Below are 23,284 nucleotides of genomic sequence, written 5' to 3'. Positions count from 1 at the left end.
CTCTGGTACACATGCTGCCAGGGATCAAACTCAGAACCTCATAACTGAAAGCCCAACACTATCTTTCCTGGGCAGAGGAACTTACCAATGTGTCTCCAAGTCTCACCTCTCCAGAGCTCTACCTCATCACTAGGGGGAAGGTAGAAACAGGCTGTGGGGTGGACAGAGAGATGGTGCAGTGGATAAAGCATTGGACTCTCAAAACATGAGGTCCTAAGTTGAATCCCCAACAGCACATGTACCAGAGTGATAATCTGGTTCTCTTTCTCTCATCCTGTCTTTCTCATTAATAAATAAAATCTTTAAAAAAAAAAAAAAAAGAAAAAGAAAAAGAAACATACTGGGGTATAGATTAACCTGCCAATGCCCATGTCCAGTGGAGAAGCAATTACAAAAGCCAGACCATCACCTTCTGCACTCCATAAAGAATTTTGGGCCATACTCCGAGAGGGTTAAAGAACAGGGAAGCTTCCAATCTACTGGAAGTGACAGGACACAGAACTATGATGGTGGGAACTGTATGGAATTATACCTGTTATCTTACAATCTTGTTAATCATTAAATTATTAATAAAAATGTTTAGAATGCCATGTTAGTTATTTCTGAGATTGCTATAAACTAAAATAAATAAATTAATAAACACTGAGCCAGCCACCTCTTTTTCCATAGCAGCTTGATGTTTCTTGATAAGTTTCTCCATTTCTGCAGCAAAATTGTTACGCTGAGTTTCAAGATCTTTGTCTAATCTGAGGCGATGTTCATCCATCTCAGCCTTTAGCTTATTTTCCAAGGTCATCAGCTGCTTTTGATGTTGCCGCCTCATTCTCTTATAGCCAGACATCTGTTCCCTAAGCTCAGAGTCCTGTTCATGCTCTTGCATTTGCCTTGTAACCTAGACATACAACAATGAAGAGAGAAGAATGAAATAAAACACTTTTGTTACAGAAGCACTCAGTCAGCTACCTCCACACCCAACTGTGCATTTTATCGAATGAAAATATTTAAGAAGTTAGAATGAGTGATGATAATAGTGTGTGAAAATTTTATCGAACTGTACACCTATGCTTACCTCTGTACAAATCTATACAACTACACATATTATTTAAAATACAATTATTGAGTTTAGTCTACTCTCTCAGATCAACTAGGAATACCAAAGGAGACCACCTGGGACTGCAACAAGACAGGACTGGAGCGACTTCAGGAACCCACCAAATCACCAGTGACTGCAAACACTTGTGACTTGTGGACAGAGAGGACCCTTTAATTGCCTTACTTAGACACAGAATTATTGAGTTTAATGACATAAACTGGCTCTTCTCTAGGTATTAAGACAGTCATATGTAAAAAAAAAAAATCAAACAATACTTGCTACTTGCTTTGTTCAGTTTTTTACATGTTGTCAATAACTATTCCATCTGACTTGAGGAGGATGGTGTTCCTAACGCCACACTAAAATATTTATAGGTCGGGAGTCAGGCAGTAGTGCAGCAGGTTAAGTGCATGTGGTGCAAAGCGCAAAAACCGGCATAAAGATCCTGGTTCAAGCCCCCAGCTCCCCACCCATCTGCAGGGAGTCACTTCACAAGCAGTGAAGCAGGTCTGCAGGTGTCTATCTTCTCTCCCCGTCTTCCCCTCCTCTCAACATCAATAACAACAACAATAACTACAACGATAAACAACAAGTACAACAAAAGGGAAAAAATAAGTATTAAAAAAAATTTATAGTATCTGATTATGTAGTTAGTAACTCACATAATTGTATCACTGGAAATAAATATGTATATCCTGTGTAATCTGATTCCAATGATATATTCCCTCCTTCCTTCCTTTCACTTGACAGAGAAATTGAGAAGGGGGGAGATATAAAGGGAGAGAGACACACACCTGAAACACTGCTCTACTGCTTGTAAAGCTTCTTCCTACAAGTGGGGCCTGGGGGCTTGAGCCTGGATCTTTGCATATGGTGACTGTACACTCAACTGGGTGTGCCACAACTTAGCACTCTAGCCTCTCAATAATATCTTAATGTAATTCCTTCCCATTATTAGTGTCCTTTATTGTGTTTTTGTCATATTCACTGACTGATCAGGGTTGTAAGTACTACACTATAGCAACATTCTTGTAAAAGAGAAATATACAATTTTTTGTTATTTGGGAAAACAGAAAAAATACATTCAAACTTGAATTATCTGAGCGCCCCTTACTCCTGACCTCAGTATCTCTTTATTTTATTTTTTTAAATATTTATTTATCTATTTACTAATGAGAGGGATAAGAGGAGAAAGAAAGGACCAGACATTACTTTGGTACATGGGCAGCTGGGGATGGAACTCAGGATCTAATGCTTGAGAGTACAACCCTTTATCCACTGCACCACCTCCCGGATCACAATCTCAGTATATCTTTGTGGTTAGGTCTTCCATACAAATGACACTTCTCTCTTTCCTGTACCTAAAACTGACTAATAATGAAAGGGTCAGAGATTTCTTTTCTTAAGTATTTCTTTTATGCTCCAGATAAAAAATAATCTGAATTATTTTTTTTAAAAAAAAAAGCTCATTTTTTCAAAAAAAATTTTTTTTATATTTATTTATTTTCCTTTTGTTGCCCTTGTTTTTCATCGTTGTTGTAGTTATTATTGTTGTTGTTGATGTTGTTGGTTGTTGGATAGGACAGAGAGAAATGGAGAGAGGAGGGGAAGGCAGAGAAGGGGAGAGAAAGATAGACACCTGCAGATTTGCTTCACCGCCTGTGAAGTGACTCCCCTGCAGGTGGGGAGCCGGGGGCTTGAACCGGGATCCTTACACCAGGTCCTTGCACTTTGCGCCATGTGTGCTTAACCTGCTGCGCTACCGCCCAACTCCCATAATCTGAATTCTTATTTGGTACACCTTATGGCCCTTTTAAGTATTTAATAGATCCTAACATATTAATTATCTGCATATATGTCTTGAAGATATTAACATATTATTCTTATAATACATATTTATATGTTGAATAAATGCAATATAATCCTCACAAACCAAAAATAAGATGCAATTATATTTCAAGTATAAATGTCAGGGTCTAAAATGAGAAGTATTTTATAATTTAGAAAAACATACCAGTGATGCAGTCCGTATAGTAGCAAAATGTTCTCGATTACGATAGTGTGATTTGTGACGAGATACTTGAGGAGGAGACTGTGGGTCTGATGCTTTTGTTCTAGAATCTCCTTCTTCTCGGTAATTTTCTTCCTCCTAAGAGAAAAAGATGATAGTATCTAAGGTGAATAAATGCAGTGCATCTGAATTTTCAGGAAAATTAAAGTTCAAAGATAAACATTATCAATAAATACCAAAAACATTTAACGTGGAAAAACAAAATCAACTATTGGGAGTGCTAAAATTTTATGCTTACAAGTAATTCAAAGTAATATGTAGAACTTCTATGGTTATTTCTTTTAATTTTTAAGAAATAAGTTTTTTGTATCCTCAAGACACTAGTTTCTGAAGTGTGGATGCTATGTTGGGAATTAACACATATGGCATTTTAAAATAAGTTGCCTAAAATATTCCAGATTTTTGAAGCATCAAACATATACCTCTTAGACTTATCAGATGAAGAAAACTATTCATCAAATTTGAATTATTCACTTAAATGCAAATACTTACAGGTTTTAAATGAATGACAGAACTATTGGACATTACAGTGTGGTCTCCCTCCATCAGGTCTAGTTCACTCTTGTCATCTGAGGCATCTGGAAGACTGTTAACACTACTGCTTTGGCTACTGGCACTGATGGACATACTGGGAATAGACTGATTACTTCCAACACTATTCACTGTCCCTGTTCGTCCAACACCATGATCTTGCTCCTATGGGAAAAGAACAAGACTTAAATACCTATATCTCTAGAATTTATGAATGATACACAAGTAACTAACACACTGCTTGATGCATAGTCCTTAGAAACAAAGTTACTAAATATCTATCATGAGAAATAATCTTTACTTGCCAAGTGAAGGAAATGTGTCATCTCTTAATAGAAAGAAAAACAGTAACAAGCACCAACAAAAATCCAACCTCTATCTTTCTCTCCCCATCTCTCTCAATTTCTCTGTCCTATCCAATAACAGCAACAACAAAAACAGTAACAGCAACAATTATGGGAAAAAAATGGCGCCAGGAGCAGCGGATTTGTAGTGCAGGCACTGAGCCCCAGCAATAAACTGGAGGCTAAATAAATAAATAAATATGCAATCAACTATGAAGTCATGAGTTTTGGATTGTTTCAAAAATGTAGCAATTTCTCTAAACTGTCATATTATTTTCACCACACATCTCAGGATCTCATGGGGTATGTATATAGATCCTGCTCATTTCTCCCCATTATCTCCATGGTTACAGTAAGTTGAACTTTGTAAAAAAAAAAAAAAAAAAAAAAACACTATTAACAAGACTTTCCAGGTTTTTTTTTTTAAAGAACTACTTACTTTAATGACAGAAAAAAAAACCCCACTCATTTCTAGTATATAGTGGTGCTGGTGCTAGGATTAAACTGGAAGGGTCTCAGCTATGCAAGTCTGTCATCATACAACTCTACTCATTTCATCTTCAGTGCTATCCACATTGCTCTCACATTGAATCCATAATCTCATTCACGGAAGGCATATTTTAAACATACTAAGTAATCTCCTAGCTCCTAAGTTGTCCCAATACAACTAAATAATTTGTTCTGCTTTATAGCTTAATGCTTTTCAGCCACCAAGTTGAAGATGTTACCATGATGCAGATCTGACTTCCCTGGGCAGATGACCTCACCTACGTGTTCTGGAGCCACACCTCCCCAGAGCCTTCCCCCACTAGGTAAAGACTGAAACAGGTTGGGAGTATGGATCAACCTGCCAATGTCCATGTCCAGAGGAGAAGCAATTACAGAAGCCAGACCTTCCATCTTCTGTACCCCATAAAGATCTTTGGTCCATACTCCCAGAGGGATAAAGAACATTCCAATGGAGGGGCTGAGATACAGAATTCTGGTTGTGGGAATTATATGGAACTGTAGTCCTCTTATGGCCATAATCTTGTCAATCACGATTAAATCACTAGTTAAAAAAATTCTTTTAAAAGAATAATTCATATATATTTTTATGTAATTTTAAAATTATACTACATAAATAGTTAAAATTACAAGAAGTTTTTAAGTTTTTTTAAAGTCACTAGAGAAGTCATGGTATATGGGCAACAACATTGCAAGTCTTACCATTACAAAATTCTGTAGGATATATATAGTTAAAAAAAAAAAAAAAAAGGATTGTGGTCTGGGAGATGGTGCAGTAGATAGAGCTTTTGACCCTTGTCAAGCATGAGGTACTGAGTTCAATCCCCGGCAGCACCAAGGGTGGTGCACCTGGTGGAATGCACGTTACAAGGCATAAGGACATGTAGGGGGGAAGCTTAGCAAGTGGTGAAGCAGTGCTGCAGGTATCTCTGTCTGTCTGTCTCTTCTTCCTTCTCAATTTCTTTTTTTTAAAAAAATATTTATTTATTTATTCCCTTTTGTTGCCCTTGTTGTTTTATTGTTGTAGTTATTATTGTTGTTGTCGTTGTTGGATAGGACAGAGAGAAATGAAGAGAGGAGGGGAAGACAGAGAGGGGGAGAGAAAGACAGACACCTGCAGACCTGCTTCACCACCTGTGAAGCGACTTCCCTGCAGGTGGGGAGCCGGGGGCCCCAACTGGGATCCTGACGCCAGTCCTTGCGCTTTGCGCCACCTGCGCTTAACCAGCTGCATTACCGCCCCCCCCATTTCTATCTCAATTGGCTATCTCTATCCAATAAAGATATATATTTTTTAATTTAAAAAAAAAGAAAGAAAATAAAAAAATTAAGGCCTGGGAGGTGACACAGCAATACAGTATGTTTCTCCCATGAGGACCTGAATTGGATTCTCAGCACCATGTGACAGAACAACAAAGGCAAAAAACGCCCCTGCAACTACATGGGCAGTACTTCGGTCTTTCTCCCCCTGCTCTCCACTCTTTCCCTCTCCTACTTCTCACACAAAATATAAACTGTGCTACAAAATTTGTTCAGTGGGGGGGCCAGGCAGTGGTGCACCTGGTTAAGCACACACATGGTCCCCACCTGTGGAAGGAAAGCTTCACGAGTGGTGAAGCAGGGCTGCAGCAGGTATCTCTGTCTCTCTCCCTCTCAATGTCTGTACAATAATAAATAAATAAAACATTAAAATAAAAAAAAAACATTTTAAAAAAGAAAAAAGAAAATTGGTTCAGTGGTAGAACACAAACCTCAAATACATGAAGAAGCCCTACTGTGGAGTCTCCTATGCTGATTAAACCCTGCCTTACGCATTGTAAGGTGCATTCCACCAGGTGTATCACCCTTGGTCCCACTAAATTTTTCTTATAGATCTGTCCTAACAGAGGTGTTGTTATAGATTTTACTATAATCTCATCAATCACAACTTTGCTAAAATATTTCATATATCCAAAACAGTCCAATTTGATTTATAATGACAAAGAACCTTGCAAAATAAAACTAAAAGCTGTGAGTTAAATAAAAAAAGCCTTGGGAGTCGGGCAGTAGTGCAGCGGGATTAAGCGCACGTGGCGCAAAGCACAAGGACCCAAGTAAGGATCCTGGTTCCAGGCCCTGGCTACCCACTTGCAGGGGAGTCGCTTCACAGGCGGTGAAGCAGGTCTGCAGGTGTCTATCTTTCTCTCCTCCTCTCTGTCTTCCCCTCCTCTCTCCATTTCTCTCTGTCCTATCTAACAACAATGACATCAATAACAACAACAATAATAACTACAAAAAAAAAAACAAACAAGGGCAACAAAAGTGAATAAATAAATAAAATATTAAAATAAATAAATAAAAAACCCTTGTGGCTGGGAAGGTGGCTCAGCAGCTAGAGCATAAGACTTGCATGTGTAAGACCAGGAGTTCAATTCTTACTGCATATGTATATGGACAAAAAGGATTGCTTTATTATTATTATTTGCCTGCAGGGTTATTGCTGGGGCTCAGTGCCTGCACTGTGAATCCACTGCTCCTGGAGGCCTTTTCTATTGCTGTTGACACTGTTATTATTGTTGGATAGGACAGAGAGAAATGGAGAGGAGGGGAAGACAGAGAGGGGGAGAGAAAGATAGATACCTGCTGACCTACTTCACTGCTTGTGAATCGAACCCCCTGCAGGTGGGGAGCTGGGGGCTCCAACCGAGATCCTTACACAGGTCTTTACGCTTTGTGCCATGTGCGCTTAGCCCACTGCGCCACTGCTCGACTCCATTATTTATTTTCTGTGATAGTCTTTTATACTTATTTAGGTTATTATTATTATTATTATTAATTATTATTCATGAGGAAGATGGGAGAGAAAGAACCAGATGCCAGGGAATGAACTTGGCACCTCATGGTTGAGAATCCAATGCATTATCCACTGCATCACCTCTCAGACCACTTTTAGTTTGTTTTTTTTTTCTTTTTGTCACCAAGGTTATCACTGGAAATCAGGAAAAAAAAAAAGTTGGTGACCAAGAAATCCAAGAGGGATGAAATAAATTAAAATTTAACAGGTTTATTTAGTAAAAGACTCCAAAGAACTTTTATTGCATGCCAATATGAACTGTGAAGGGATTAAATTCAGAAGCAGTGCTCTGATCTCTGTCTTTATCTCTCTCTTTTTAAATATTTATTTTAGAAAAAGAAACTGAGAGGGAGGAGGAGCTAGAGAAGGAGAACAGAGACTGCTGTAGCACTATTTCACTGCTTGTGAAACTCCCTTGCTGCAACTGGGGACTTGAACCCAGGTCCCTGGGCATTATGATGTATGAACTTAACTAGGTATGCCACCACCTGGTCCCCTGCCTTTCTCTTATAAGAAAAGCAGCCAGGGAGATGGTATAAAGGATGGAGCTATGAACTCCTAAGTCTGAAGTCCAGACACTTGGCACTGTATGTACTGGAGTGACGCTCTGGTTCTTTCCCACTGTTTCTTCCCCTACTCTCATAAATTAATCTTTTCTTTTTTTTCCTAGTAGAGATAAAAAAAAATACATCTAAAAGAGAATCCAAGCAAACCTGGAACATTAAAGACTGGTGGTGGTGCAACTGGTTGAGTGCACATGTTACAATGCACAAGGACCAGGGTTTGGCCCTCAGGCTTCACCTGCAGGGGAAAAGCTTCATTTGTGGTGAAGCAGGGCTGCATGTGTATATCTGTCTCCCTCTCTATTCCCCCTTCCCTCTCGATTTCTAGCTATGCCTATCAAATAAATAAAGACAGATAAAAAACTGTTAAGAAAATAATTTGAGAAACATCATCATAAAAGATTATTTGCAGAACAAAGTGCATAGCAAAAAAATAGATAAAGGAAACTAAACATTATTTCTAAGTTATTACTACCTCTTCTTCTTCCTGTGCTTCTACTGCTGGTCCATTATGTGCCTCCTGGAAAAGGAGTTTCTTCATCTTTCGATACTGCAGATTATCCAGCTCTCTTACTGCATCCTTTGTCCTTTGAATGAGATCTATTAACACTGTTTCAGGGCGTTCCCGAAGGACAAACATGTGCTAGATTAAAAGTAGAAGTTGAAAGTCAGTTTCAGTCAGTACAAATGTACTCCTTTCCTCAGATCCTAAAGTTACAATCCTACATTACCATAATAGATTAATATTCTAAAGCTATCTAACTCTATCACATTTCTCTTTACAAAACAAAAGTGTACATATAAGATGCACATACACACTGAGTCTGTTATGACCCACAAACTATTATTTTGAATAACTTCTTTAGGGTAGAAAGATTTAAGAACATAACAGAACTGACCTTTAAAAGTTCCTCTGATGTAGGTCTATCTTGAGGGATTTTCTGGAGGCAAGAATCTACAAAGTTGCGAAAATAATCAGACCTATTGCAAAGGAAAGTATCAAGTGAACATTTCTTTTAAAAACACATCCACAAGTCAAGGCATGTGTCTACTGGTAGCAGGGTTGATGATGGTAATTAAAAAAAAAAAAGCAGATATATACATTTCAGACAAATATGAACATTTATGAACATTTATTTAAAGCAAGCAAATTCACCATTGTCAAAGTAAATCTAAATTCTTCCTTAAATATATTAAACATCACAGTTCCTATACGAAGGCTCCCCACCCCATTCTCTCTTTTGTATTCAATCCAAAGGTAACATTCTTTCCAATTTATTTATTTTCTTTAAAACCATGTTCCTCCTAGGATCATCTTCTATATAAAATGTCTCAGAACATGTTTGCTATGCAGAGAACATTGAAAAAAGAAAAAGTTTTTAAATGAGAAGGAGGGGGGCGGAGAAAGAGAGGATAGGCAGACAAATCAGAGTATCACTCTGGCACATGTGATGTCTGGGATTAAATTTGGGGCCTTCAACTCAATGGTTAGATACTCTAGCTGCTATACCACCTCCCAGGCTGTGTGAAAAAAAAAAAAAAGATTATACCTGAGTATTTGTGGTCTCTGAGCAAATGGATAAAATGTCCAAAAGGAAAGACAGGTCAGCAGGCCTTACCATATACCCCCCAGTACTAGTCACAGCACCTTGGGGCACACAATGGATCATATACAAAATGTAACTGCCTGGATGGTGGAGCAGTGTTTTGGTGTCTCTCTCAGTGTAGAGAATAAGAAATAGGGCCAGAGTGGCTGTTTAGCAGTAATATGCTTATGTGAGGCTCTTGATTCATTCTTAGATGATGGATTTTCATTTTTTTAAGATTTTATTTATTTATCAATGAGAAAGATAGAGAAAAAACCAGACATCACTCTGGTACATGTGCTGCCGGGGACTGAACTCAGGACCTCATGCTTAAGAGTCTAGTGCCTTAGCCACTGCGCCACCTCCCGGACCACAGATTATGGATTTTCTATGTATGTGGAGTTTTATATGTCCGTAAGTTCAGAAAACCAATTAAACTATTTTATAAAATATTAGATGTCTTCAACATTATAGTGCTATTGAAGAGTTTAGAGTAAGGCAGTGAGCAATAAAATATTTGTTTTCAATAATTAAATGAGATTTAAGTTCTTTGCAGTTTAAAATTCTAAAAGTATTGGACTAAAGATAGTCTGTACTTAATATACCTAAAACATACACATAATAATAATAATTTATGTACCAAGATCCCTTCTGTATATCTCTACAAAAGCAGTAAGGTAAATTAATGCATATTAATTACATAAACCCTATACAATTAAGTATTACTAATTCAGATATCTACTTGTGAATTTTAAAATACCTATTAAATAGGTAGCTATTCTTTTATTATTATTATTTATTCTCTTTTGTTGCCCTTGTTGTTTTATTGTTGTAGTTATCATTGCTGTCATCGTTGTTGAATAGGACAGAAAGAAATGGAGAGGGGAGGGGAAGACAGAGAGGGGGAGAGAAAGACACCCGCAGACCTGCTTCCCTGCCTCTGAAGGAACTCCCCTGTAGTTGGGGAGCCAGGGGCTCGAACTGGGATCCTTATACAGGTCCTTGCACTTTGCGCCACGTGTGCTTAACCTGCTGCACTACTGCCCGGCTCCTCTGATAGAAATTCTATCTTCTTTTTTTGCCTCTAGGGTTATTGCAGAGGCTCAGTGCCTCCACTAGTAATCCACTGCTCCTGCTGGCCATCTTTTTTTTCATTTTGTTGTTCTTGTTGTTGGATAGGATAGATAAATTGAGAGAGCAAGGGAAGATAGAGGGGAAGAGAAGAATAGACTCCTACAGACCTGCTCCACAGCCTGTGAAGCTATGCTCTGCAGGTAGCTGGGAGCTTGAACCAGGATCCTTCTGTTGGTCCCTGAGCTTTGCACCACATGTGCTTAACCTGGTGTGCCACAGCCTAAGTGTCTTTCTTTTCTTTTCTTTTCTTTTCTTTTCTTTTCTTTTCTTTTCTTTTCTTTTCCTTTCCTTTCCTTTCTTTTCTTTTCGTTCTTTTTTTTGCTGCCAGGGTTATTGCTGGGGCTCGGTGCCTACACTATGAATCCACTACTCCTGGAGGCTATTTTTCCCCCTTTGTTGCACTTGTTGTTTTATCATTGTGGTTATTATTATTGTTGTTAATGATGTCCCTGTTGCCGGATAGGACAGAGAGAAATGGAGAGAGGAGGGGAGACAGAGAGGGGAAGAGAAAGACAGACACCTGCAGACCTACCTCACTGCTTGTGAAACAAACCCCCTGCAGGTGGGGAGCCGGGGTTTGAACTGGAATCCTTTTTTTTTTTTAAATTTTTTAAATTAATTTTTTATTTTTGAGAGAGAGGAGAGAGAGAGAAACACCAGAGCACTGCTCAGCTCAGGCTTATGGTGGGGTGGGGGATTGAACCTGGGACTTAGGAGCCTCAGGCATGAGAGTCTGTTTGCATAACCATTATGCTGTCTCCCCCGCCCTGAACTGGAATCCTTACGCCGGTCCTTGCGCTTCGCACCATGTGCACTTACCCACTCCACTACCACTCGACTCCCCTCTTCTTTCTTTTCTATAGCCACAAGGCAATAGAAAAATTACCACTCTTGTCCATTTTTTTCCCTTTCTTTTTTCTTTTCTACTTGACAGAACAGAGAAAAATTGAGAGGGGGAAAGGAGACAGAGAGGGAGAAAGACAGACACTTGCAAATCTGCTTCACAACTCATGAAGCATCCCCTCTGCAAGTGGACAGCAGGGACTGGAACCCATGTATTTGTGCACTATCGTGATACAGGTGTGTGGGGCACCCAGCCCCAGAAATTTTAGTTTCCTAAAATGATCAATCTGTTCTTCATAAACTTCTTTTCAAAAAATTATTTTAAAATTATTTATTTTCCCTTTTGTTGCCATTGTTTTGTTGTTTTTGTAGTTATTATTGTTGATGTCATTGCTGGATAGGACAGAGAGAAATGGAGAGAGGAGTGGAAGACAGAGAGGGGGAGAGAGAGATAAGACACCTGCAGACCTGCTTCACCACCTGTGAAGCGACTCCCCTGCAGGTGGGGAGCCAGGGGGCTGGAACTGGGATCCTTACACATGTCCTTGTGCTTTGCGCCACCTGCACTTAATCCTCTGTGCTACCACCTGACCCCTTCTTCATTAACTTCTATACATGAATAAAGTTAATTGCATTAAATCAAAGCACTAGGAGAAACATATTGTGAATAAAATAATTCAAAATATAAAAATTATCTAATAATTCTAAGTAATTTTAGCTTATAGTATAAACTATAATCCACCCTCAATCTATATATTTTCATTATAAATATCAATCTATATATTTTATTATAAAATATAATAATTTGAGTCAGGCCATTTATTATATATATCTACAGTTCAAAGAACAAAATTCTAATATTTTTTGTCGGAGCTTAAAAATGGCTCAGAGGGTAAAGTATGTGACTTACCATGAATGAAGTCCTGAGTTCTGACCCCAGGCAACATATGGGAGCATGATGAACAGCACCAAGAGAATTCTATGGATGGTGGAGTGTGCCTTAGTTATCTGTGTACCTCTCTCTCTCTCTCAAAATATAAAATAAAAATGGGCCAGGCAAGCAGTTCAACTGGTTTACATACAATATGGTTTAAAAAATTAAAAATAAATAAAATTTGGGAGTTGAGAAGGGGCTCACCCAATAAGAGCACATTATCTTGTGCAAGTGGGTTAGAGCCCCTGGTCCCCATCTGCAGAGGGGAAGTTTCGTGAACAGTAGAACAGTGCTACAGATCTCTCCTGTCTCTTTCTCCTCTATCAAAAAAGGAAAGGGGGGGAGGGAGAGGCCACCGAAACAGTGGAGCTAGGCAGGCACTGAGCCCTAGCAATAACCTAAATGGTAAAATATAAATAAGTTAATTTCTATAAAAAAAAAACAAACTTTTGATTCCGTTGAACATCACCTATTGTTTATTCTGAACTGTGTTATATATATTATGAAAACCAGATAATAAAAAGGTAAATATAACATAAGGGTAAAAAATATTCATTTGTATTTATTTATTTTACCAGAGTACTGCTGCTCAGCTCTGGTTAATGTTGGTGCAGGGGATTAATTCTGGGACTTTAGAGCCTCAGGTATTTGCATGATCATTATGCTGTCTGCCCCTACCCCAAAACAAATTTAGTATTTATTTAGGCAATACATTTGTCCTAACTAAAATGAAGCAGTTCTAATACAATTTTGAAAAAAAAAAATTAATTTATACAATGTTAGGTAATTTATTTCTCAGCAATACTCACCATTCATTAGATTGTAGTGTAGGGGATTCATTTTGGGCTATGTGATATAAGGCACTCATTGCATTCATATTAAACAAAGGAGGCTTCCTTTCAGCTGGGAAAAAAAGACTTTTGTTAAATTATGTGCTTGCAACATAAGAATATGCAAGTATTACTACATTAAAAAAGTATTTGATATTGAGAAATTTTCAAACATCTACAAATTTTAAGTAGTATTAGAGAATTTTCTCAAGTGAATCACTGAAGAGCAAATTGATAACATAACACTATCCCTTAATATTTTAATGTATATTCCTAAAAGCAAGAAAATTCATTGTCCAGGAGGTAACTTAGCCTGTTAGAGTAAGTATGCCTACCTCTCATTCTTGCTACTGGCATTTTGTTTTCTTTCTTCTAGCTCAATCTGTCTAGAAGTTTATCAGTGCTTATAACTTTTTCAAAAACTAGCTTTTGTGTCAATGATTTTTTCTATTTTTAATTTAGTTGATTTTTACATTGATTTTTTAAATTATTATTATTTTTTAATTTTTTTAATTTATTTTATTTATTTATTCCCTTTTGTTGCCCTTGTTGTTTTATTGCTGTAGTTATTATTGTTGTCGTTGTTGGATAGGACAGAGAGAAATGGAGAGAGGGAGGGGAAGACAGAGAGAAAGACAGAGAAAGACAGAGAGAAAGACAGACACCTGCAGACCTGCTTCACCACCTGTGAAGCGACTCCCCTGCAGGTGGGGAGCCGGGGTTCGAACCGGGATCCTTATGTCGGTCCTTGTGCTTTGCGCTACCTGCGCTTAACCCGCTGTGCTACAGCCCGACTCCCTTTAAATTATTTTTAAAAAAATATTTATTTATTCCCTTTTGTTGCCCTTGCTTTTTTTTTTATTGTTGTTGTTGTAGTTATTGTTGTTGTTGGACAGGACAGAGAGAAATGGAGAGAGGGAGGGGAAGACAGAGAGGGGGAGAGAAAGATAAGATACCTGCAGACCTGCTTCACCACCTGTGAAGCGACTCCCCTGCAGGTGGGGAGCCAGGGGCTCAAACTGGGATCCTTACGCCAGACCTTGCACTTTACGCCATGTACACTGAACCCCCTGTGCTGCCACCTGACTCCCCGTACAATTTTTAAAATCTTCTTTTTTCTGTTGAACTTGTTAATATTTTACTAGTCTTCAGATAAAAGTTATAACCACGATAATCATCAAGTATATGGGTTCCTGAGCTCCTCCCTTCAATTTTTTACTACTAGGGTAATCGTTGTGGCTCAGTGTCTACATGAAACATCCACTGCTCCTAGTGGCCACTTTTTCCTCCCTATTTTATTTGACAGAACAGAGAGAAATTGAGATAGGAGTGGGAAATACAGAGGGAGAGAGATAAGACATCTGCAGGCCCGTTTCACCACTTATGAAATTTCCTCTCTGTAGTGAGGGTTTGAACCTAGGTCCTTAATGTGTGCACTTAACACAAGCGGTGAAGCAGGTCTGCAGGTGTCTGACTTTCTCTCTCCCTTTGTCTTCCCCTCCTCTCTCCATTTCTCTCTGCCCTATGTAACAATGATGACGTCAATTAACAACAATAATAACTACAACAACAATAAAAAACCAGGGCAACAAAAAGGAAAATAAGTAAATATTAAAAAAAAAAAAGGTTCTATTTATTTATTAGTAAGAGAGATAGGAGGAGAAAGTGAACCAGAGCATTACTCTGGTACATGTGCTGCCAGGGACTTAACTTGGGACCTCATGCTTGAAAGGTCAATGCTTCATCCATTGAGCCACTGACCTAACCACTCCACTAACTCTTCTATTGCAAATTGGCCAAATAAATGTGGGTTTATTTTTTCTATTTGATTTAATAGGGCAGAGAGAAACTGAGAGGGCAAGGGAAGGTAGAAATGGAAAGAGAGAAAGATAGACACTACAGACCTACTTCACTGTTCAAGAAGCTTGCCTCCTGCATATGGGAAGCTCAAACCCAGGACCCTGCACATGGTATTATGTGTGCTTAACCAGGTATGCCACTGCCTGGCCAACTGGGTTTTCTTCATTTATCTAAGTTTTTATGCAACATATGTTTTAATTACTATAGTTTTAGGGTGGAAGCAATAACATAATGGTTATGCAGAGACTTTCATGTCTGAGGCGCCCAGGTCCCAGGTTCAATCCCCTGCACTACTATAAGCTGGACAGTGTTGTGGTAAAGAACAAAAAATTACTATATATTTTTAACAGTTTGAAGACAGGGTAAGGGATGATGCTAGTTTTGTTCTTTAATTTCATGATTTTTTTAATTATCTTTATTTATTGATAGAGACAGTCAGAAAATTGAGAGGGAAGGGAGGGATAGAGAGGGTGAGAGACAGAGAGACATCTGCAGCACTGCTTCACCACTTGTGAAGCTTTCCCCCTGCAGGTGGGGACTGGGGCTTGAACCCAGGTCCTTGTGCATTGTAACGTGTGCTCAACCAGGTGTGCCACCACCTGGCCCCAATTTCATGATTTTTGTCGGTAAAGTCATGATGGATTCCCCCACACCCCCATTTGACTAGGGGGTTAATGGTTTACAGCACAGTTGTATACACATGGGCACAATTTCCATGATGGGTATTTGCAATATACTCTCACTCCCAACCTACAGCTTCCTGCTCCCAACAACTCCCCTCTTGTGATTCTTCTCCAGAGCCCCTTGCTTTGGTAGAGTACACCAATCCCAGTCAAAGATTTGCCCTATGTTCTCCCTTTCTGACCCTGTTTGCCAGCTCCCACCTACATAGGAGGTCATCCAGTATTTATCTCTTTCTTGTCAACTCATCCCACACAACACTTTTCCTTCAGGTTCCACTCAAGGTGAGGCATTGAGATCTTAAGAGTTTCTGTTCCAATAACTAGGTCTTTGATAACTGACCTTGGTTCACCACAATTGGTCATGTCACTCTTGTCCATTTTGCCTTTGCTTTTCTATGCTATTTGCTTTCTTCTGTTGCTGTTGTTTGTGTTACTGGATCTATTCTACTCCTGATCACCTCATTTAGAGTTGGAGATCCTTTGCTTCTTTTCATGGAGGGCTCCTTTTACTAACTTGTGCAAACCAGAATATTGGTAGTAAATTCCTCCAGTTTCTGTATGTTTGGGAAGATTTTTTTTTAAGTTTTTTTTCTTTGTCCTTTTTTTTTTTAATTGTCTTTATTTGTTCATTGGATAGAGACAGATAGAAATTGAGAGGGAAGGGGTTGATAGAGAGGGAGAGAGACAGACACCTGCAGCTCTACTTCACGACTTGTGAAACTTTTCCCTTGCAGATGGGGACTGGGAACTCAAACCTGGATCCTTGCACATTGTAACATGTACACTCAACCAGGTGTGCCACTGCCCGGCTCCCGTTTGGGAAAATTTTAATTTCTCCTTCATACTTGACTACTTTGGCAGGACAGAGTATTTGTGGCTGGTAATTTTTTTTTTTTAATATTGTGAATATGTCATTCCACCCCCTTTTTGTCTCTAGGGGTTGTGATGAGAAGTATGATGAAAGCCTGATGGTTCTACCTCTGTATGTCAGATTCTTCCTTTCCTTAGCAGCCTTACTTTTGGATAGTTTTACTGTGTATGTATCGTGGTGTGAACCATTTTTGATTTACAAACTTGGATGTTTGTTCAGCTTCCTGGATGTCTATGTTTTGAATGCTGCCCAGGTATGGAAAAAAACTTTTTGCTATGATTTTGCTGAATATGTTCTTTGCTCCTCTCTCCTCTTCATCCTCAGGTATCACAATAATTCTCACATTTGTTTTTCACAGAGAATTGCTTCATTTTCCATAAACCTTTCCTCTCCACAAGCTTTACAGTCAAGAGTGTGTGGTCGTTTTATCTTTTATCCCTGATAGTCTCTTCCAAGCTGGTTTGTTGTACTTACTAGGTTCCTTATGTAAGCCTCAACTACATTTAAAGTAGCCTTCATATCCTGTAGCTCTGTTTGGAGTTTTCTTTGTGTGTCTTGTAACTCTTTGGTGAAATTACCTCTGAGATCCTGAATTTGTGTTGGTATGTTATGGTTATAGTCTTGAATTGCCTTCATAATCGTCTTTCTGAATTCAAACTCAGACATTTTATCCAAATTGTTGTGAGTTTGAATAGCTGAAAAATTTCCCATGTTTGGTTAAGCATGATTTCTGCTGTTCAGCCAGCAGGTGGTGATGTGGCTGTGTCTTTTATATGTTTGTTGGTGAACAGAGTCTTCCATATAGCCATGGCAGGTTTACAAAATGGGTTCTTGCTTCCTTCTTTCATATTTTTTTCTTTTTTAAATTATTTATTTATTTATTTATTTTTGCCTTTTGTTGCCCTTGCTGTCTTTTTAATGTTGTTGTAGTTATCATTGTTGTTATTGATGTCGCTGGTTGTTGGATAGGACACAGAGAAATGGAGAGAGGAGGGGAAGACAGAGAGGGGGAGAGAAAGACACCTGCAGACCTGCTTCACCGCCTGTGAAGCGACTCCCCTGCAGGTGGGGAGCCGGGGGCTCCAACCAGGATCCTTAGCCGGTCCTCGTGCTTTGCGCCACGTGCTTTGCGCCACGTGCGCTTAATCCCGCTGCGCTACTGCCGGACTCCCCTACTTTCACATTTTACTCTGTCCTCTAGCAGCCCTCTGCAGCAGTCTGAGCAGGCCACACAGTTTTAGTTTCCAACCTGATTTTTTCATGTTTTCTCAGGCTGAGCCTGTGTTCAGCTGTATGTCTACCAAATTGGTGTCATATGCCCACAGCTGGCTGCTGGATGCTGGCTCCTTCTTCAAACTGATTTCGTCTTGGAAAGATTATCCTGAGCCCCTTACCAAATATGCCTGCACAAACCTGTGGCTCATTAAATTTCTTCAAAAGTTGTGAGGTTGTGGTATTTTCTCGCTGCCTTATCTAATTGTTTGTGTGTGATCTTTCAGTTGCTGCTATTCCATGGCCATGTCTCCATGAAATCCTCTATTTTCTGTTTTTCTTTTCTTTCCTTTCTTTAAATATTTTACTTATTTATTCATGAGAAATGATTGGAGAGAGAGAGAGAGAGAGAGAGAGAGAGAGAGAGAGAGAGAGAGAACAGAGATCACTCTGGTACATGTGCTGCCGAGATATGAACTAAGGACCTCAATGCTTGAGAACCCAATGCCTAACCCACTGTGCCACTACCCAGACCCTAATTTTCTGAGTTTTTTCTAGGCAAAAATGTGTCATGACTTTTCCAACAACCCAACAGATAAGACACAGAGGCAACATAGTATTGGATTATTGCCCAATGCTGTGACATGTACAGGACCTGGTGATTCTCTCTCTGATTTATAAATTCCTCTTTCAATGTTTGATAGAATTTACTAGTGAAGTCATCTGGTTCTAGACTTCTGTATGTTGAAAGCTTCTTGATAAGTAAGTCAATCACTGTACTAGCAGTGTATTGTTTCATTTAATGATGGGAATTTTTTTTTTTTAATCAGGGCACGGCTCAGCTCTAGTTTATAGTGGTACAAAGGACCTTAGAGCCTCAATCATGAGAGTCTCTTTGCATAAATTTTATGCTACCTACCCCCACCCATGATGGGGATATGCTCTAAACTAACAGTATAATTAATAGATGGCATAGTCAACTACATATGTAGGCTATAAGTTCTTGACTGAAATTTTAATAAAAAACACATGATGAAGGGGTTGGGTGATACTGCACAGTTTGAGTGCACTCATTTGCCAAGCAATGTCCCATTTTCAAGCTCCTAGTCCCCACCAATAGAGGGGAAGCTCCACAAGTGGTGAACTAAGGGGAAAGGGAAGTGGAAAGGGAAGGGCAAACGGAAGGGCAAAGGGAAAGGGAAAGAGAAGAGAAGCCACCAGAAGCAGATTCATCATACAGGCACCAAGCCCCAGCAATAACCTTGGTTCCAAAAGAAATAAACAATAACACCTCCCCCACACACACACCAAAAAAAGAAAAATGATATAATCACTCTGTTCAGAATTTTCTATTTGTTCATGGTTCGTGTAGATTGCTTTGGGTAGCATGGACAATACTCACTCTCCTAATTCAAGACAGATTATGTTTCTGAGATAGGCAGCAGCAGTGGTCAGGTGTTTGGAATTAAGCAGAGACCTTTACTTATTATGTGAAGGTTTCTCTGTCCTCACAGTCTAGGTTTTAGGCTTTTGTGTTTGTTAGTTTATCTGTACCTCAAGATCATTTATATGCTGATTTTTCTACCACTATCTAGATTCCTCTAAAGTCATTATCTTTGAGTCAAGAGATAGCTCACCTGGTGGAGTGACATTTCACCATGCTTGAGGACCTGGGTTTGAGGCCCTGACCATGACATGGTAATACTATCCATAAGGGAAGCTTCACGTGCATATGGTGGAGCTGTCTATGGCATCTTTCCATCTCTCTACCTTTCTCCCTTTCTGTCTTCCCCGTCTATCTTAAAAGTAATATATATTTGTTGGAAGTGGTGGAATCAGTCAGGTGCAAAGTACCAGCAAAAAAAAGCAAGAAAAATTACTATTTTGGAAGTGTTAGGCCTTATACACATGAAATCCTATGCTACTGGTTGTCTTTGTCATTCTTCAGAGACAGATAGTGAGAAGAGAAAAATCACAGCACCACTCTACCATTCATGGAGCTCCTGCAGTACCATCAATGGTTGTGCTAGGCTCAAACCCAGGACCTCAAGCCTGGCAGGGATATACTTTATAGGGAGAGCTAGCTCCCAAGTCCTATCCTCAATTATTTTGAAGCAAGTTCTATATATCACTCAATCTTATATATTAATAATCAGTATTAATGTTAGCAAATTTGAAGGGAACAGTTTTTCAGATCTTCAACTAGTTTAATGTCTCTGTGCATGCTGAGAGGCATCTAAGGTTCACTACATCTTCTTTCTGACCTACCTTTCAATCTCCCTCTTTGCCTTTACAGAAGAATTATAAATTACATTATATTATATATTATAAATTACCAGATAACTAAAGCCAAACTTAGGAAATGTATTACTCCCCTTAATAACTTACATATGAAACAATGTACTTTGGTATAGAAATTGAAGCACAACATTGATCAAAACTTCACTCTATACTAATAAAGAACAATGCTTACCTAATTCAATACATGTTATTCCAAGAGACCATACATCTACTTTGCCATCATATTGTCCTTCATCCATGGCTAAAATTACTTCTGGGGCCATCCTAAAACATAAAATGTCATTTGAAATAAGTTCAAAAATATATCTATTAAAAGAGCAGCAACCATTTAGGTGGAATACACCTGCATGGATTCTAGCCAATATACATCTAGACACAAGAATTTTTATGTAGTGGTCCTGAATGTGGCACAGTGGAGAAGGTAACATGAGGTCCAAGTTCAATTTCCAGCACTGCACATGCCAGAGATGGTCTGATTCTCTCTCTCCACCCCTCTCCTCATAAATAAATAAATATTTTTATATTTATTATTTATTTTCCCTTTTGTTGCCCTTGTTGTTTTTTATTGTTGTAGTTATTATTGTTGCTGTTGTTGTCATTGTTGTTGGATAGGACAGAGAGAAATGGAGAGAGGAGGGGAAGACAGAGAGGGGGAGAGAAAGATAAGACACCTACAGAACTGCTTCACCGCTTGTGAAGTGACTCCCCTGCAGGTGGGGGCCAGGAGCTCGAACCCGGATACTTACAAAGATCCTTGTGCTTCGCGCCATGTGCGCTTAACCCACTGCGCTACCGCCCGGCGTAAAAAAAAATTTTTAAAAGAAGTTTTATTTATTTACTGAATGGAGACAGAGAGAAATTGAGGGAACAAGGAGACAGGGATTGAGTGAAAGAGAGACAGATAGCTACAGCACTGTTTTACCACTCATGAAGCTTGCCCCCTGAAAGTGGGAACCCAGGACTTGACCCCGGTCAGTCATTGTGCATGGTAATATATGTGATCAACTAAATGCACCACTGCCCAGCCTCTAAAGAATGTTTACACAGTAAATAAATACATCAATACAGTTGTGAAGCAAATATTTGTCACTGCTAATATAGTGTGACTTTTCACCATTTGTCACAATCAGCTAACAACATCCTAAAGGAAGAGTGCTACAAAGCAGGGGTGGCTATATTTTACACTTTCAAATCCTAATACTGTTTAATGATTAAAACCAGTGGTTACCAAAAAATTCTATTTTAGAATTCCATTAGAAAAATTCTGGGGAGTCAGGCAGTAGTGCAGCAGGTTAAGCACAGGTGGTGCAAAGCGCAAGGACCAGCGTTAAGAGTCCCAGTTCGAGCCCCTGGCTCCCCACCTGCAGGGGAGTCTCATCACAGGTGGTGAAGCAGGTCTGCAGGTGTCTCTCTTTCTCTCCTCCTCTCCTTTTTCCATTTCTCTGTCCTATCCAAAAACGATGACAACAACAATAACTACAACAATAAAATAAAGGCAATAAAAGAGAATAAATAAATATTTATATATAAAAAATTCTGGTGGGGCTGGGTGGTGAAATACCTGGTTGAGCACATATGTTACAATGCACAAGGACATAGGTTCTAGCCCCCAGTCCTCACTACAAAGGAAAAACTTTGTGAGTGGTTAAAGCAGGGCTGCAGGGGTCTCTCTCTCTCTCTCTCTCCCTCTCTCACCCCTTCCCCCTTGATTTCTGGCTGTCTCTATCCAATAAATAAATAAAGAAAAAAAATTCTGGGGAGTCGGGCGGTAGCATAGTGGGTTAAGTGCACGTGGTGCAAAGCACAAGGACCAGTAAGGATCCCAGTTCGAGCCCCCGGCTCCCCACCTGCAGGGGAGTCGCTTCACAGGCGGTGAAGCAGGTCTGTCTGCAGGTGTCTATCTTTCGCTGCCCCTCTCTGTCTTCCCCTCCTCTCTCCATTTCTCTCTGTCCTATCCAACGACATCAATAACAACAACAAAGTGTGGTCCAGGAGGTGGCGCTGTAGCTAAGGCACTAGACTTTCAAGTATGAGGTCCTCACAAGCCCCGGCAGCACACGTACCAGAGTGATGTCTGGTTCTTTCTTTCATTCTATCTCATCAAGGGCAACAAAAGGGAATATAAATATAAAAAAAAATTCTGGTTTTAGGGGGCCAGGCAGTGTGCAAGGATCCAGGTCCAAGCCCCTGATACCAAACTGCAAGAGGAAAGCTTCACGAGTGGTGACGCGGGGCTGCAGGTGTTGAACCCTCTCTCCCTCTCCTCTCCTCTCAGTCTGTCTCGATTAAATGAATAAAGTTAACAAAGAAAAAAAAAAAGGAAAATTCTGGTTTCTAGTTGTAAAATGATTGTGTGTGTGTGTGTGTGTGTTGGCCCTGCCCATGCACGATTTCACTGATTCTAACTCTAGTACCACAGCACCTCCCTGTAGTGCCATGACTTAAACCTGTGCCATGTGCATGGCAACAAATGCACCCTACCCAATGAGCTATTTCTATATCCCTTTAAAGATGGAATTTTGCTACTGTACTAAATACCATCAGTTGTGACTTGAAGTCACAAACACTACCCACTTAGTAAGAAAATATCTGCCAGAACAAGAAAGACCAAAATAATAGTTTGTTATTTTTTCTTTTAAATAAGAATGGTGTTTCATGATAAAAGTAGCTAGTACAGCTCACATTTAAATCAAGCATACAATTATCAGTCTTATAGGTATCTTGGCTATAAAATACACTACTTACCTTCAATTACAGCTTAATATTCTTGGTAGTATTTTGCCTTATTTTAATTTGTATTTATATTTGATATTAGGCACATTAGATATGTAGAACAATGGTTGACCATTTCTATAAGATAGTTTAACCTCTGGCATCACATATGTCAGAGTGATACTTTGGTTCTCTCACATATTAAGTCTTTAAAAAAAAGGTAAATGAGTAATTTTGTTTTTTATTGCAGTAATTTCCAGAGGCAACTTTTAATATATTTATTATTAATTGCTAAAAGGGAACCATTAAGGAGGTCTATTTTGGCTATCAGGATAAGCTCTAGGGCTTACTGCCTGCATTACTCCACCACTCCTAG

At 39.2% G+C, this 23,284-nt stretch overlaps 1 protein-coding gene across 1 annotated transcript in view; it reads right to left on the bottom strand.

Moving 5' to 3' along the window:
- The window catches only part of TAOK1 (TAO kinase 1), a 108,200-nt gene that overhangs the window by 24,627 nt on the left and 60,289 nt on the right, over positions 1–23,284 (bottom strand). The window contains 7 exon segments of the mRNA XM_060204063.1: positions 533–892; positions 3,108–3,242; positions 3,657–3,860; positions 8,418–8,585; positions 8,842–8,923; positions 13,249–13,342; positions 20,369–20,460. Of these exon segments, the coding sequence (XP_060060046.1) occupies positions 533–892; positions 3,108–3,242; positions 3,657–3,860; positions 8,418–8,585; positions 8,842–8,923; positions 13,249–13,342; positions 20,369–20,460 (1,135 nt within the window).

The sequence above is a fragment of the Erinaceus europaeus genome, chromosome 12, assembly GCF_950295315.1.
Source record: "Erinaceus europaeus chromosome 12, mEriEur2.1, whole genome shotgun sequence".
Taxonomy (NCBI): Eukaryota; Metazoa; Chordata; class Mammalia; order Eulipotyphla; family Erinaceidae; genus Erinaceus; species Erinaceus europaeus.
This window is presented reverse-complemented; position numbering and strand designations above follow the sequence as displayed.